We start from the raw sequence: 15,653 nt of genomic DNA on the forward strand, positions 1-15,653 counted from the left end.
ACAAGCAGTTGCTTCCTTGGAAGGGATCTCTTCTTCATCTTCCAAAAGATCAGTCTCTCCACCACTTTCGTAATCATAATCACTGTCAGCTGGACGAGGAATTTCATCATCATCTACTTCCAAAGGCTCAATCGATGTAGGAGGAAGAGATTTGGACAATAAAATATCATTCACAAGAACTTCAGCCCGGAGATGAACTTGACGAAGAAGTGCTCTCTGATGATTCCTATCTTGAATATCCTTAAAGTAAGCAAGATAATCAAGTCTTCTTTCTGCTCGGTCACGAGAACCAGTAAGGACAGAGACGAGTAGTGCGTTTTCTTTGCGAATTTTGGCATATTTAGCCTCCAAAACATAAATGGAGGAATGAAGATTCTTCTCAGACTCTGCGAAAGGTAGAATATAAAATTTCATTAAGATGAAGAACTCGGAAAGATATGACAAAGAAAAGATAGTTAAGGCAGTCAAACTATTATGACTACCTTCCTTTTGCGAAATGAGATGTTGAATCAAGGACAGACAACTATTCTCCCAACGGTCCATTGCGTCATCAAATTTATCTCCAATTAAACCTTTAAGTCGAGACTGAAGATTTTTCTCTTTAGAAATAAGAAAGGCATTTTTCTTCGCAAGAGAAGAATAAGATTCTTTTAATTTGGAATATTGTTCTTTAAGTTGATTCTCCTTTACACTTAAAGCTATTCTACCTTGAATGAGTGTATCTCTTTCAGCGATAGATGACTCTGTTACTTCTTTAAGTTCATTTCTCAAAGAGCGAAGAGATTGCTCTTGGTCATCACATACTTTCTGAAGAATGTTAAGTTGTTGCGAAGATATCGCCATCTTGTTTAATAAGTTCGCTTCTCTTGAGATAAGGTTTTATTCTCATCTGATAAAGTTTCCATCCCTAAATTAGCTTTAGTTAAAGAATAAGAAAGGAGAGATACTTCATTACTTAATAAATCTTGTTTCTGAACTAATTGGGTATTTTCATTGGTAAGATTATTTATATGATCAAGGGAATATGAATAGAGGTTATCTAATTGGTTATATTGATCTATCAAAATTTCTTTATCAACACGGGATTCTTCAACGGCAGATTCAAATTGATATCTCTCCATTATTCGTTTCTGCTTTAAGGCTTAACATGCGAAAGAGGGATTTCAAGGATAATTAAATGTGGGAAGGATAAACCCATTAAAAGGGCAAATTGAAGACACAGATAAGAAAATCATACCTCTCAATTCATCATTCTTCTTGCGAAGATTGTCACGATCCAACAAAACATTCTGAAGCTTTTGATTTTCGAGACGAAGAGCGTTACATTCTTTTTCCAAAGTTGTCTGCGAAGCAGCTCTGTCAGAACCTAAATGCTTGCTCAGAATTTTGCAAACATTAGACTTGATAGGATCAATAAAAGACTTATTTCCATCATCCAGGACTTCAGATAAAACTTTGAAAGCTATATCTATTCCTTCCACGGTTTCTTTCGAAAGAGGAAGAGACTCAGGTAGAGAACTGGCAGTGATAGAAGGTTGAGAAGCATTCTCAATAGGAAGAGAAGAGGTTTCATTCATAGAAGGATCAACAAGGGGGGTTTCAATCATTGAAAGGTCAGCTGAAGAAATGAACTCTGAGGCAGCTTTTTCGCGAATTGGAGATAAAGGTTTATCTTGCGAAGATGTCGCAGGAGATTTAGAAGAGATGAGTAAGTGGAATGGAACGGAAGTTGGAACAGTTTTAAGGTGGCGAGATTTCTTGAGAGGTTTACTGACATCCTTATCACCCTGCAAATTACAATCCAGATAAGAAACAGAGGCAACAATATTGTTATTAGAAAAGGATAATGTTTCTTACTACCTTCTCATTCGCAGGCTTTCTTTTATGCGCAACAACCTTAATGTTGTGATTTGGGAATATTAGGGTTGTGCACTGTAAATTTAGTGTTGGAGGCGCTTTTGCTGAAATAACAAGAGTATGGGAATCACATAAACAACATCAAATAAGGAAATAAACAAGATCAATTTCAGCAAAACCCATAAAGAAGAAAAAAGAAAACTAACCTTGATGAATCCATGAAAAACAGTAGCAGGAAGATTATTTCGAAGAAAATTACGAACGATGAAGATCTGCAGAAGAAATAGTATGAAGATGAAGAAGAACTTAAAAAGATTGAAGAAGAAAGAAGAAAAGTTGCAATAACGGAATTTGCAGAAGAACGATGAAGTTGCAGAGAAAATAAAAAGAAAGAAAAAGAGAGTGAGAAAGAATATATATAGAGGGAATTTTTCCTCGAGAAAATAAACACGATTAATACGGAAAGATATAAGCGGTTAAGAAGCAACGGTTACAAAATACGTGTCAAGAAACAGATGAAAGAAAGAATACGTGTGATAAATGCAGAATATGAAGAGAAGAACAGCTGCGGCATTTCTCACATCATTCTCTACTTCGCAGAAAAGATATGAGAAGAGGCAAGATGTAGGATCAGAATCTCGCAACAATGATATCCTAGCGAAATTATCAACAACACAACACAACAGCGTCGCAGAACAATTTCAGAAATGATATAATAAATGACGTCAGCTAAAATCATGAGAAAGATGTGATGGTCCTGCGAAAATTAGAGAGTTTGCGAGATTAACATTTGTAAGTTTGCGAGAATGTCGCAAGCCATATCCGAAAATAAAGGACAGATTAGCTGTCATCCACTATGTACTTCCCTATAAATAGTCGTTCAGTTGTAAAGGAGAGAGGAGAGATCTTTTTTGAGTAAGAAACAAGTAAATAGGAGAGAGAAAGTCTAGAACATAAGTCATTCTTGATTCTTTTATCTTTTCTTGTAAGAACATTCAAAGATTGATCAATAAAATTAAGAGTGTAAATCTAAAAATGAGTTGAGTAATAATGAAATCATATGAGGGGTGTAGTGTAGGATTTACTGCAACTACAGTTATTGTATATAAAATTGATAGGCCTCAAATAGTTACCGGACTTATCTCTTTTGGGCCCTCTCATCCTACCAATTTCATGTACGTTCCTTTTCTCCTTTATCTTAGTTTGTGAAGGATACATCTTACCCTTCCTCTTGACATCCTCTTTACTATCCTTTGCTTGAGACGGACAATCATTCTCATTAACCTCTTTGTTACTTGTTTCGGCTTTTTGAATACTCGGACGACCTCGTTTTCTTGGAACTTTGACTTCTTCCTCCTTCATCAACTTCTCAATTTCCTTCTTTGCATTTTCATACCTTGCATCATGGTAGTCAACGCCGGATGGATCCCTTTTAGTATCCAATAGTTCCTTGTTGGCTTGTCTAGTTTGAAAATTATTCATTTTCTTACTCTTCCTACCTTTCGGATCACTCTTCTCCGGTTCCAAAATATTTTCTTGGGTGAAAGGATACATGACCGGTATCATGTTGTCCCATAGGATTTTCTTTTGAGCTCGGAACATATTCCTCTACATCTCCGCCAACTTTTTCCCATTTGTCGTGTCACATATCTCTAGAGGATCAAAGCTTAATTGTTTCCAAAAATGATCAATATCCTCAAATGGTATGATACCATCTTTGTACCGAAAGTAGGTCGTGGAGGCATGGAAGTCCCATAGATGTCTTCATTTTACAAACACACTCTTCCTCCAAGTTGACTCCTAATGTCTTAATCAAATCCACTTTTTGCATCAACAAGTCGATGCATAGATGGGAGACTCTATAAGTTAATTCCCGTAGCCAATTACTACCATAATTCTTGTGTCTAAATATAAGGTTATGCTCGAACGTGGCTTTAATTCTCACAACATCACTTTTGAAATATTCATCAATTGCATCAAAAACCGTGACAAAAGTGTCAACACATCCAAAAAGGTTCTTCTTCAACCGATAATGAGCCGACTCTACCATACTTATGGCTTGGTTGTCGAAGTGTTTTTTCCGATTTGTGAAACAACACACGAACCTTTCTTTATTAGGTTCCGACACATCTTTGACCAAGTAAGTAATGACATCGTGGTAGTCGGTCTTCCAATGCTCAATAAGCATTTTATAATTTTCTCCATAGACATCCTCGGTGATTGACCATACCAAGCTTCCCATTCTCCTTGGAAACAAGCCCACAACATCTCATTATGTTCATATGCTTTCAAGAATTCCTTCTTTTTCTTTACTCGTGTCTCCAACGGTAGTTTAGAAATATTCTCTAATTCTTTCAACTTAAGTGGTTGAATTATCGGTTGACATTTTTTCCTCACATTGCACCATATATGAAACGTGCAAAGAAAGTTTAAAGCATCCGGAAATACCTTCTTAATAGCATACATCAACGATGAATCTTGATTGGAAACGAACACTTTCGGAAGAGCACCCTCCCGGAAGATTAACTTAAATTGTACAAACCCCCAAACATAACTCTCTTTCTTCTCGTTTTTCAAGAAACAAAAAGCCACGGTGAACGGTGCCTTTGTCGAAGTATGCCCCACAATGTTCATCAACGGCATCTCATATTTATTAGTCTCGTACGTGCAATCCAATATAATAACTTGTGGGAAGGAAAAGGTATGTGACTTGACCGAAGTCATCCAATTGGACGCATTCCGGGTGGGCAAGGAAAAGGTATGTGACTTGGCCGAAGTCATCCAACTTCTTTTGGCAAGCGTAGTTATTCTTCACCCCTAACCACATTACTTGTTGCGTCACCATCCTACCTTGAAAATTGAGTCTTCTAATCTTTTGTCTTGCATTGTAGATAGTTTGCATAGTCGACTTGTTATTCTTGTTGTCCGCCTTCAATTTGCTAAGAATCCTAGACGGTGGCAAACATGCTTGTGTCATTTTATCCACTTCTAGCATCTCGTCAGGTTTGAGTCGCGCTACTTTCGCATGTCCATGAAGGTCTTTGGGACGTGGGTGGTTATGACGACAATCCATATCTTTATTCATTATCCAATATTGATCTTCTTTGTTCAAGGACTTATTCTTGAGGTTGAAAATGATCTTGAAAGGGCAATTTGTTTTCTTCGTCTTCGTCTTATTCTTTCTCCCGGTCTTCCCAACATATACGGTACCCTTTTTAACCTTGCTACCTTCGGTTCCACTACGCTCACAAATCATTTCAAACCGATCCCCTCGGCTTTGTTGTCCTTTAACTAGTACACAATTTACCTTCATCGCGTGTTCCTCAACCCAATCAAGAACTTCGGGTTTAGTTTTCCATCTCTACGTTCATTCCAAAACAAATAATTTGTAAGAAAAACTTTGGAATATTCCGACAACATTAAGGTAAACAAAAAGTTCTTACATACCAAATCATTTTGGAAGTGATCCTTGGTATCCTCGTGAATTATGTCTACTGGATCAGGTTGATTTTCCATGGGTACAGGTCCGCCAAGCACGATCTACAAAGAATATCACAAGGTTAAATACTAGATAAGGAATATAATAGCAATGTTCGGCTAATTCGATAATCATATTATGTGCCGAACCATGAACATTTACAAGTTTCGGCTTATACGATATTCTCAATATGTGCTGAACCACGAACAATATTTTAACCCAAAAATTAACAAATTCATGTTCGGCTCATACGATAATCATATTATGTGCCGAACCTTGAACATTGAGAGGTTTCAGCTTACATGATATTCTCAATATATGCCGAACCAATAACAATATTTTAACCCAAAAATTAACATATTAATGTTCGGCTCATACGATTTTGAACATATTAGCCGAACCAGTAATTATTTTTATTCCGGGCTATTCAGGATGTTGTTCGGCTTAATATGAAACTTTCATATAAGCCGAACTAGTGTCTAGCAAAAGGGTTGGAATTGAAAATTATAGGTTCGGCGCATTTTGTAAACAGATTAAGTGAGCTGAACCGTTCATCATTTGGTTGATTCGGCTCACATCTATGAGCCGAACCCCAACCTGGTTCGCCGAACCATGAAGCAAAAATCCAAACTTTTGATAATTTCGAGCTATATAAGTGAGATTGAGCATAAGATAGAAGTGTACTTGTGTATTAGAGGTATTGGCTTCCTCATATATGTACTCATCATCTGGATTTGGCTCATAAAAATCATCATCTTGAGTTTGTGTTTGAGTTTGAGCTTGAGTTTGAGTTTGTGTAAAATCATTCTCATAACCTAAGAAATCATCCATTTGGGAATCATTGTTGTAGTTGATATGTATTTTCCTAGGTTTTTTATATGAATTATGACTCTCCTCATCCTCCATTGAATCAAGAATTAAAATCCACTCACTTTCTCCTTCTCTTTCTCTCCTTCTTAACCAAAATTTGATTTTTTTTCCCCCAAATTTTTTCATCTAAACAACCTTTATAATTCTGAAAATTATCTTAATCACTAAACAAAATATTCAATCACTAATCCAGAATACTAACACTAATACGTAAAGGGTAGATTTGCCATTAAAAAAAATTGGGTTAAGGGGATATCTGATTTTGTTATTTCACAATCTTCTTTTGTCTTTATTCAGTATGCCTAGAAAGATTTCAGTATGCCTAAAATCAGCGTTCGATTTTTTGGTCCTGCGCAGCAAACAAAGGACCCATTTTCAAACTGGGCTTAAAATTAGCCACTGGATTGTTCAGGTTTAGTGGAGATGCAGATGCAGAGAATTTCTGTCAACTATTTATTGCCACCATGATCTCATGGGTAAGATGCATAAACAAACACTCAGCACAAAGGTATCACACAACGGCAAGTAAGAATTCTAACCATTAGAGAAGAACCAGATATATTTTCTTTTCTACATATAAGAGAACAGGTAACAACAATATAATAAAGGCTGTTTTTGATCCAAGTCCCAGGAATTCCAGTTCAATGGACTGTTCTGTTCTGTCTGCCATATGTTATATAAATGCGTCGAATAAGCGAGAGGGAAACAGATTTTACTGCCTTTCACACACTACAACAATTTGCAGATGAGAAGAATAGTTAAGGGAAAAAACAAAACCCAAAAGGTAAGGAAACAAAAAGGGAAAAGAAAAAAATACAAGCAAACTGCCTGGTGCCTTCCTTCGCCGATAAATTTAATCATTTGTGTTTGAATTCAACAAGAATGGGCTTGCCGCCTTCTCCGGCATACACCACCGGCTTGCTATCACCTCGAGGGATGATTATGAGTTCACTTAAGATCCGCAGCAAGCTGATTTTGGTGCGGCTTCTGGCTGGTCAGTTGGGTTAATCCTAACTGTTGAAGGCTGCAATGAAACCAACCAATCAAACAAAATTAGACATGAAATAAAATGAAGCATAAGAAGATAATACTTGAGTGCTTTCCAGAACATTTTTTATTTGGTCTTTTGCCCATTTTGAGTTAGATGTACAGATATTCATGTGCTATGGGGATCTGATACCTCAGCTTTGGTGTCAGTTTCAGAAAGCCTTTCTTTAATATCCCTTGCAATGGAAAAGAAAACTTGCTCCACATTTAGATTTGTTTTTGCACTCTACGGAACACAAAAGAAAGAAACATCAATATATGAAATTCTCTAGCTTATAAGAACAAAATGATTCCGCCACAGGGAGATTTAAGCTTACAGTCTCAAAGAATTTGATACCATACTCGTCAGCAAGTGCTTGACCCTTGGCGGTAGGCACTGCCTGAAAAAAGAAAAAGAAAAGCTGTAAGTAATTGTTAGAAATTACGACAAACAAATTTGAAATGATCAAAAGAAAACAGTGGTGATATCAGCTCTAAATGGTTTTGAAATTCATGAAGAATACTAGTAATCACATGCTTCAAAAGCTCAAAGTGCTAGAGAGAAGGAGGAGCCAATAATAATGTTTATTACAAGGGTCTGCAGGATAACTAGGAAACAACTCTCATCCCAAATACAGAAAAATGATCAACAGTTTCTTAAGGTCGTAAGTCATAAACAACAATGGAGGTAAAATAACAACATAAAAAGGTGATCCCAAGTAGCAGAATGACATTACAGTCTCACCCTTTTACTTTCGTCCATATCAGCCTTGTTTCCCACGAGAATCTTGTTTACATTGTCAGAGGCATGCTGTTCAATGTTTCTAATCCAGTTTCTGATATCTGGTGATGCAAACATAAAAAAATATAATCAGCTGATAGCAGACTACACCATAATGATATAACCTCATTGGGGTCAAGCAAGAGATGCAACCACCTCTTGGATCCAGAGAACCATACCATACTAAGAAAAAATAATCCAAAAGATACAGATCCAGTGGTCCACAGGTTGTTAACAAATCATTTTTTCAGTAAGAGAGCATGAATATCATTATCATCACTGAAAAGTAAATCTAGCTATAAAATTATAAATATCAGCAAAAGAGAGGAGTGGGAAAGTACTGTTAAAAGAGGATTCATCTGTAACATCATACACCAACAAAATGCCCATGGCTCCTCGGTAGTAAGCTGCACAGGAAATATAAGTGAAGTTGTTAAACACTAACAAAAAATGAAGGGTATCAGTGTGTAAAAGCTACTTAGCAGACATTACCTGTTGTGATAGTTCTGAACCGTTCTTGGCCAGCAGTATCCCAGATTTGTAGTTTGATACGCTTGCTATCAAGCTCGATTGTTCTTATCTTGAAGTCAATTCTACAGAAAAGGATACGAGTGAACCTTGTAAGTCAGATAGAACTATAACACAAAAATGTTTGTGTCAAAATAAAAGAAAGAGAGCACAACGGAATGAGGGAAGTTAGAAAGCACCGCACCCGATAGTAGTAATAAAACTGGTTGTAAAAGATCCATCGGAAAATCGCAAAAGAAGACAACTTTTACCCACCCCTGCAAAAGAAGTATACAGACAACCAAGGTCAAGATATCATATAATTGTGGTTATCTAATACTAGTATATTTCAAAACTAATTGTCTGCAAGACATTAGTTGCTTCACAGAAAAGGAGTATTATCAAAACTTAATAAACGGTATTAAACAGGAGTTGATCAAATGTCAAAACACCTAACGGTAACAGAAACTAGAGTTCTCAAATGCAATAGTATGAACACCCAGTATCAGACGACACCACATAAGGAATCGATGTTAACAACTAGAAATTCTAGTGTCATTTAATTACCCATTAAGAGTTCATTTACTTCGGTTTCACATGCATTTCATACTCAGAAAGGGAATAACAACAACCAAAATGCATGCATGAAGACACAAATGCAGAACTAATTAGCATATTTTTGCACGAATCCATGAACACATACCTACTCTCCTGATACACATGGTTTTCATTTAATCCGTATCTAACAAATCTACACCAATGCAGAGTATAATTAGTCAAACTGGATAGAGAAACTCGCATAGTCACATCAGCTATTTGAATCAACAGTACAGAACAACATTATAACAAACAATAGAATCTTTCTACACTAAGAATGCCGCAGTGAACTTAGTGAAACACGATAAAAAAAAATCAAAAATTCATTCGACATTTAGGTTATCATATTGTCTAATAGAATTTTAGCTTGGCCCGGACCATACCACGTCTGAACATGCTACTGTTCTGTCTGACTTGAGCCTCGGTTTGTGTAATACTAATTCATAACAACTATAATATAGTAATGAAACATCATCAAACACAAAACACTAATGTACAGCTCAACTAGGAAATGTAATTGTTACCCGTCAAGAGTTCATCTACTTTAATATCACACAAATATGCAGAACGACACAAAATTAAAGAAACTAATGTGCATAAATATGCATGTATCCCCGCAAACATACCAACTCTCTGGATGTATACATATGTTTCATTTAATCAGTGTCTACAAAATGTATGAGTAAATTTAGTCAAAAGGGATATTGTAACTATTCCACCTCAAAACAACACACAACCACATCATACTCAAGCCATGTTTTTAAGTTCTCACTTTCCAGCAACACAAAAATTAATATTAACCACTAAGCATGATGCAATACAGTCTATCCAAACTAACGAAAGACTGAACTGAAAAACATGTCAACATCCAACAGTCATCTATCTACTTCAATTTCATATACCACCATTCACCCAAAACATGCACAGAGACACAAAAATTCAGAAACTAATGTGTGTACATGTGCATGGTTACATGCAAATACCAACTCCCTCATACATACTAACTCACAATAGCTCTTGCGATAAAGCTATAAACCACTACGCAACCACAATACACTATAACCAGGCTCTTGAGTTCTCTCTTTCCAGCGCATTTCACAACGTATCATTACCCAATGCAGTCTTTACAAACTAACCAAAGACTAAACTGAATAATGTCTTAAACAACAACCAAAAGACTCATCCTAATTTTGTGAAATTAGCATTTCCATTTCAATTTCACATTTGGTTCCTTGATTATAATGTTATCTCATATTTCAAATAAATGCTTCCACCTTAAAATTTTCCTTCTCCTCTGTTTCCACATCTAATCCTTGGCTTAAATGTAACCAACCAAATTTGATTCAGAAAAATTTCAGTACAGATCCATGTACACATTCAATAATATACAGATCCTTGTCAAACTTCAAATCAAAAATTAGTTCAAAAATCATAAAATCTTCGACCAAAAACAGATCATCAAATTAGATCCCTCACAGACTAATTCCACCAACAAATTTGACGAAAATTTTCAAAAAACAATTACAAGAAATTTGTGATTTCTTACCGCTATCGCCGATGAGGAGAAGTTTTATGAGGTAATCATAATCAGCTCTAGGCCTTGCAGGTGGAGTAGCCATGATTATAAACCCGGGAAAATATCCGTTTAAGATCCGTTTTCTTCTTCTTCTTCTGTTCTGGGTGTTAATGGAATCGAGAAAATGAAAAAATGAAGAAGAAATTAGAAAGAGAGAATAAAGGCGGAGAAAATACCAGAAAATAGAAATGGAAGAAAGAAAGACTGAAATTATCAAAACACCCCGGATTGAATCGTCTTTAAGTATACTTCACTACAAGCGCATGTTAGAGGTTCTTGGGAGCAGAAACCGAATAAGGTTTCGGGAAAGAAAGCGGCCCAGCGGACAGGGGCGCAGCTAGGGGTGTAAACTTTTCTCGGCAACCATGACCCAGTATCAACCGCCCTGTCCCATGGAAACCCATGGTTGGCCGTGGTCCGTTATAAGCTAGCCCGGCCTATCCCGTTTAGTTAAGGGAGGGGCAAATACCATGAGTTAAAAAATCTTGCCCGGTCCTGTACCCATCTCGTTAGCTCATTAAATTTACATGTTTACCACATCTAATTGCCCATTTCTTCTTTAATTCTATATTATAATATACTTGATATACCAGTCTCTCTCATATATCTTTCTGCATATATTTCATTTTGATAATTATAATAAGAAATTATAGGGTTTTCTCTTTAAAGTTGATCTAATCTTGGAATAATTGTAGGCAATTTGGCCATATTTTAGTTAAACTAGGTTACAATTTTGTCGCATATTTTTATCTGGTCTAAATTTTTTATTGTATATTCAAGGCCCGACCGGCCCTGCTCGCCCTATTCCAAATTACTTAATAGGCTTGGACAAGTCATGGGTAGTTTATTTTGTAGTATGGCCCAGCCTGTCCGGCCCTTTTAATTTGATGGGTAAGAGAAGTTCCTGCCCGTCCTGTCCCGTTCCATTTAATAATTAGGCCGGATCGCCCGGACCGACCCAATTTACACTCCTAATCGCGGAGCCAAAAATCCTGAAACGGGGTTGTTGATGGTGGTTTTTAGCTTGGGGTTAAGATCGTAAAACTGTACAACTGACATGACGTCACTATGACCATTAGCATATTTATTGAACCGATCGGCATGCCTACGTAAGAATTACCAGGGTACCCTTTTTTTGTGTCATGTTCCACGGCAGAACCCTTAACATTGACCGACATCATCTATGCCAAATCCTAATTCTTAGGCTAACACGCCAAGGCATGCTAACCATGTCAGCCACATCTCCGCGCCAAGGCATGCCAACCATGCCAACCGCACCTATGTGCCAATGGCAAACCATGCCAGCCACATCTCCGCGCCAAGGCATGCCAACCATGCCAGCCGCACCACTGCGCCAATGGCATGCCAAGCCCTTGGCCCCACCATGCCAAGCCAACCGCACCTTTCCTTGGCTCCAACCATGCTAGCCGCACCATGCGCTAATGGCATGCCAAGCCCTTGGCCCCACCATGTCAAGCCAACCGCACCTTGCCTTGGCCCCAACCATACTAGCCACACCATGCGCCAATGGCATGCCAAGCCCTTGGCCCCACCATGCCAAGCCAACCGCACCTCGCCGTGGCCCCAACCATGCTAGTCGCACCATGCGCCAATGGCATGCCAAACCCTTAGCCCCACCATGCCAAGCCAACCGCACCTTGTCTTGGCCCTACCATGCCGGCTTTCCATATGCGGCTACCAAAACGAAGGCGTGCGACGATCAACGACCACCCTTCCATCCTAGATGCGAATCCTAGCCGTCCAAGGTCACCAAACAACGCATGGTAACTTTTGGCCCAAAAACCTAATTTTGGCCACGCCAAACCGCGCCAAGGCATGCCATGCCACATGTGCCAATGGCATGCCAACCACCTTGCCGCGTCATACCATGTCGGCCTTCCCTATGCGGCTACCAAAACGAAGGCGTGCGACGATAAACGACCACCCTTAATCCTAGATGCAAATCCTAGCCGTCCAAGGTCGCCAAACAACGCATGGTAACCTTTGGCCCAAAACCCTAGTTTTGGCCACGCCAAACCGTGCCAATGGCATGCCAACCACCTTGCCACGCCATACCATGCATGCCTTCCCTATGCGACTACCAAAACGAAGGCGTGCGAGGATCAACAGCCACCCTTCAATCCTAGATGCAAATCCTAGACGTCCAAGGTCGCCAAACAACGCATGGTAACCTTTGGCCCAAAACCCTAGTTTTGGCCACGCCAAACTGCGCCAAGGCATGCCATGCCACATGTGCCAATGGCATGCCAACCAGCTTTTCGCGCCATACCATGCCGGCCTTCCCTATGCGGCTACCATAACGAAAGCGTGCGACGATCAACGACCACCCTTCAATCCTAGATGCAAATCCTAGCCGTCCAAGGTCGCCAAACAACGCATGGTAACCTTTGGCCCAAAACCCTAGTTTTGTCCACGCCAAACCGCGCCAAGACATGCCATGCCACATGTGCCAATGGCATGCCAACCACCTTGCCGCGCCATACCATGTCGGCCTTCCCTATGCGGCTACCAAAACGAAGGCGTGCAACGATCAATGGCCACCCTTCAATCCTAGATGAAAATCCTAGTCGTCCAAGGTCGCCAAACAACGCATGATAACCTTTCGCCCAAAACCCTAGTTTTGGCCAAGCCGAACTGTGCCAAGGCATGCAATGCCACATGTGCCAATAGCATGCCAACCACCTTGCCGCGCCATACCATTCCGGCCTTCCCTATGCGGCTACCAAAACGAAGGCCTTCAACAATCAAGACCACTCTTTCATTTAAGGTGCATATCTTAGCCGTCCAAGGTTACCAGCTAACGCATGGCAACCTTTGGCCCTAGTTTGGTCGCGCCTAAACAAATCCAAAACCCTAACTTTTGGCCGCGCCTAAACTAGGCCATATTAAATCCATATTGATCATGCTTTGATGTCACTGGCTACCAAACGAAGGGTTGTAATAATCAACGGTTACCTTTCATCTTAAGATGCAAAATCTCGACCGTCGAAGGTCACCACCGAGCCGGCAATTCTCCCAATCTCAACTTGTCAGACAACAACAACGTGTTACATGTTTTCCATGAAAACACTCGAGACATCAACGCATGTCACAAACTGGGGGATGCTCATTGGGTATCGGTTTGGCGGTTTACAACGTGCGGCGTACACTACGCCCATTATAAGAAAGTGTCATAAGGATGAGGCGGTTAGTAAATACAGGGAGTAATGGTGAAGCGCTTTCTTTTATGGAACATCAATTCCAGGCGTTACCGGTTACCACCTCCTCCCATTTACTCACCCGTTTTCCATTTCTTAATGAGACCAGAGTACGTTTCACTTCGACTTGTATAAATATGCATTACCTATTTCCACCGAACAACAAGTTCAGCTCAGGAGCATACAACACTCAGAAAACATTTGCTAGCTTTCCATCTGTTAGCTTCCCACTTTCTGATACAAGTCGTAGAAAACAACTACTCTTCCAGAATCAACTATTCTGGTCTCAACACTTTCTTCGCTTCCCTCCCCAAAACCAACCCTTCTCCTTCACTTTGTGACCGAAGCAAGTCTCGAACGACCATTTCTTAGTTTAGGCCGGATTTGTACAGATTGATCTCTCGAATCTAAAGTACTCCCTTGCAGTAAATTTTTTAGGGTTTAAATTCGTTTCTCACCCACACACCCGAAATTACCAAAATCAGCAGAAACCGTTTTCACCCTCAAACAATTGGCGACCACAGTGGGAGATTGATCTTTCGGTCACGACGTCAATTTTCAATCCTCGATCTCATACCTCGGCCCAGACGTCAGGAAAGTAGAATTAAACAATCCCCTCAGGAATCGACGACTCAGCTACCAGGCGGCTCGATTACCAGTCGTAACACGACAAGTGACGACTGGGGACTTCCGAGGGGTTAGAAGCAAACGATCCGACCAGGTATCAGCAGCACGACAAGGAATGACTGGGGACTTTCCACAGTCACGACGATGTTTCCCACAATACTCGGTCTTACATCCGGGAGATTCCTTTTTCACCAGAAGATCCGAAAATCCGAGTAAGTCTCGCTAGACAAAATACATGGTCTACTACCTCAAGTCTTCACAGGGGAAATAAAAACCGATAGCCATATTTTCCCGTGCTTCATGCTTTCTTCTATCGAACAACATTCACAATTCCATGACTCTCCTGGGGTACTCATGACACTTATGTTCATAACCAAAACATCATTATTCTAAAATAATTTATTCTAAATAATAATTCAAAACCCTCATGGTAACATTTGTCTACCAACCCAAAAAATCTGGAAATCAAAAACATAAACTAGGCGTTTCATTTGCCTTTCAAAAAAAAAACTAAAATAAGAAGTTCAGAAGACAGAAATGCGTTCAAGGAAAATTTTTCAACAATGGCTTGCTCTTCTTGGAGAAATCCTCCTTCGTTCTTTGGAGAGCCGCCCTCTTCAACTTCAACTTCCTGGACAACCTTTCGACTTCCGCTTCCTGCTTCTTCACCATATCCGCAGAAGGACTTTCGACTGTTTCGGCCAGCAACTTTTCAACCTCACATAGACCTTCAACGAACCAAGGAATATTGAACTCGAAGCTTACACACACGTCACTATGGAACCTCCATCTTGAGACTACATCCTCAGAAACAGTATGACCTGTCACGTTGCACATGTCGTCAATCGAAGAAAAGCTTCCTCTACAAGCTTAACTAACGCAAATCGACTAGTAATTTTCTTGGTTGTGGCGATATGTCAGTAGCTTTCCCGTATCTTAGTGTATAGCGCCGCATGTTTGGCTGGCACGCTAAATCCCCCGATCAACACATGATCCGGATGAGGAACCAGGTACGGAGGATTGAAAGTGGCGCCCGCGACTGCATCAGCGACAGGAAAGGGATTCCTAACGATAATTGCACCTGTGGCCACTGGAGTACTCTCCGTTTTCTGAGTC

The 15,653-nt window shown here is 39.6% G+C and overlaps 1 protein-coding gene across 1 annotated transcript; it reads right to left on the minus strand.

The window, feature by feature from the left end:
* Window positions 1-6,746: 6,746 nt before the first annotated feature.
* LOC113310903 (ras-related protein RABE1c-like) lies at window positions 6,747-10,884 on the minus strand. The gene is made up of 8 exons (XM_026559721.1): window positions 10,663-10,884; window positions 8,725-8,797; window positions 8,505-8,605; window positions 8,354-8,419; window positions 7,977-8,074; window positions 7,570-7,632; window positions 7,386-7,478; window positions 6,747-7,229 (listed from the first exon to the last, which is right to left on the minus strand). Exons 1-8 carry the CDS (start codon window positions 10,733-10,735, stop codon window positions 7,158-7,160), a joined length of 639 nt encoding a protein of 212 aa, XP_026415506.1. The 5' UTR covers window positions 10,736-10,884; the 3' UTR covers window positions 6,747-7,157.
* Between the last annotated feature and the right edge of the window lie 4,769 nt (window positions 10,885-15,653).

This window comes from Papaver somniferum, chromosome 9 (genome assembly GCF_003573695.1).
Source record: "Papaver somniferum cultivar HN1 chromosome 9, ASM357369v1, whole genome shotgun sequence".
NCBI classification, from domain to species: Eukaryota; Viridiplantae; Streptophyta; class Magnoliopsida; order Ranunculales; family Papaveraceae; genus Papaver; species Papaver somniferum.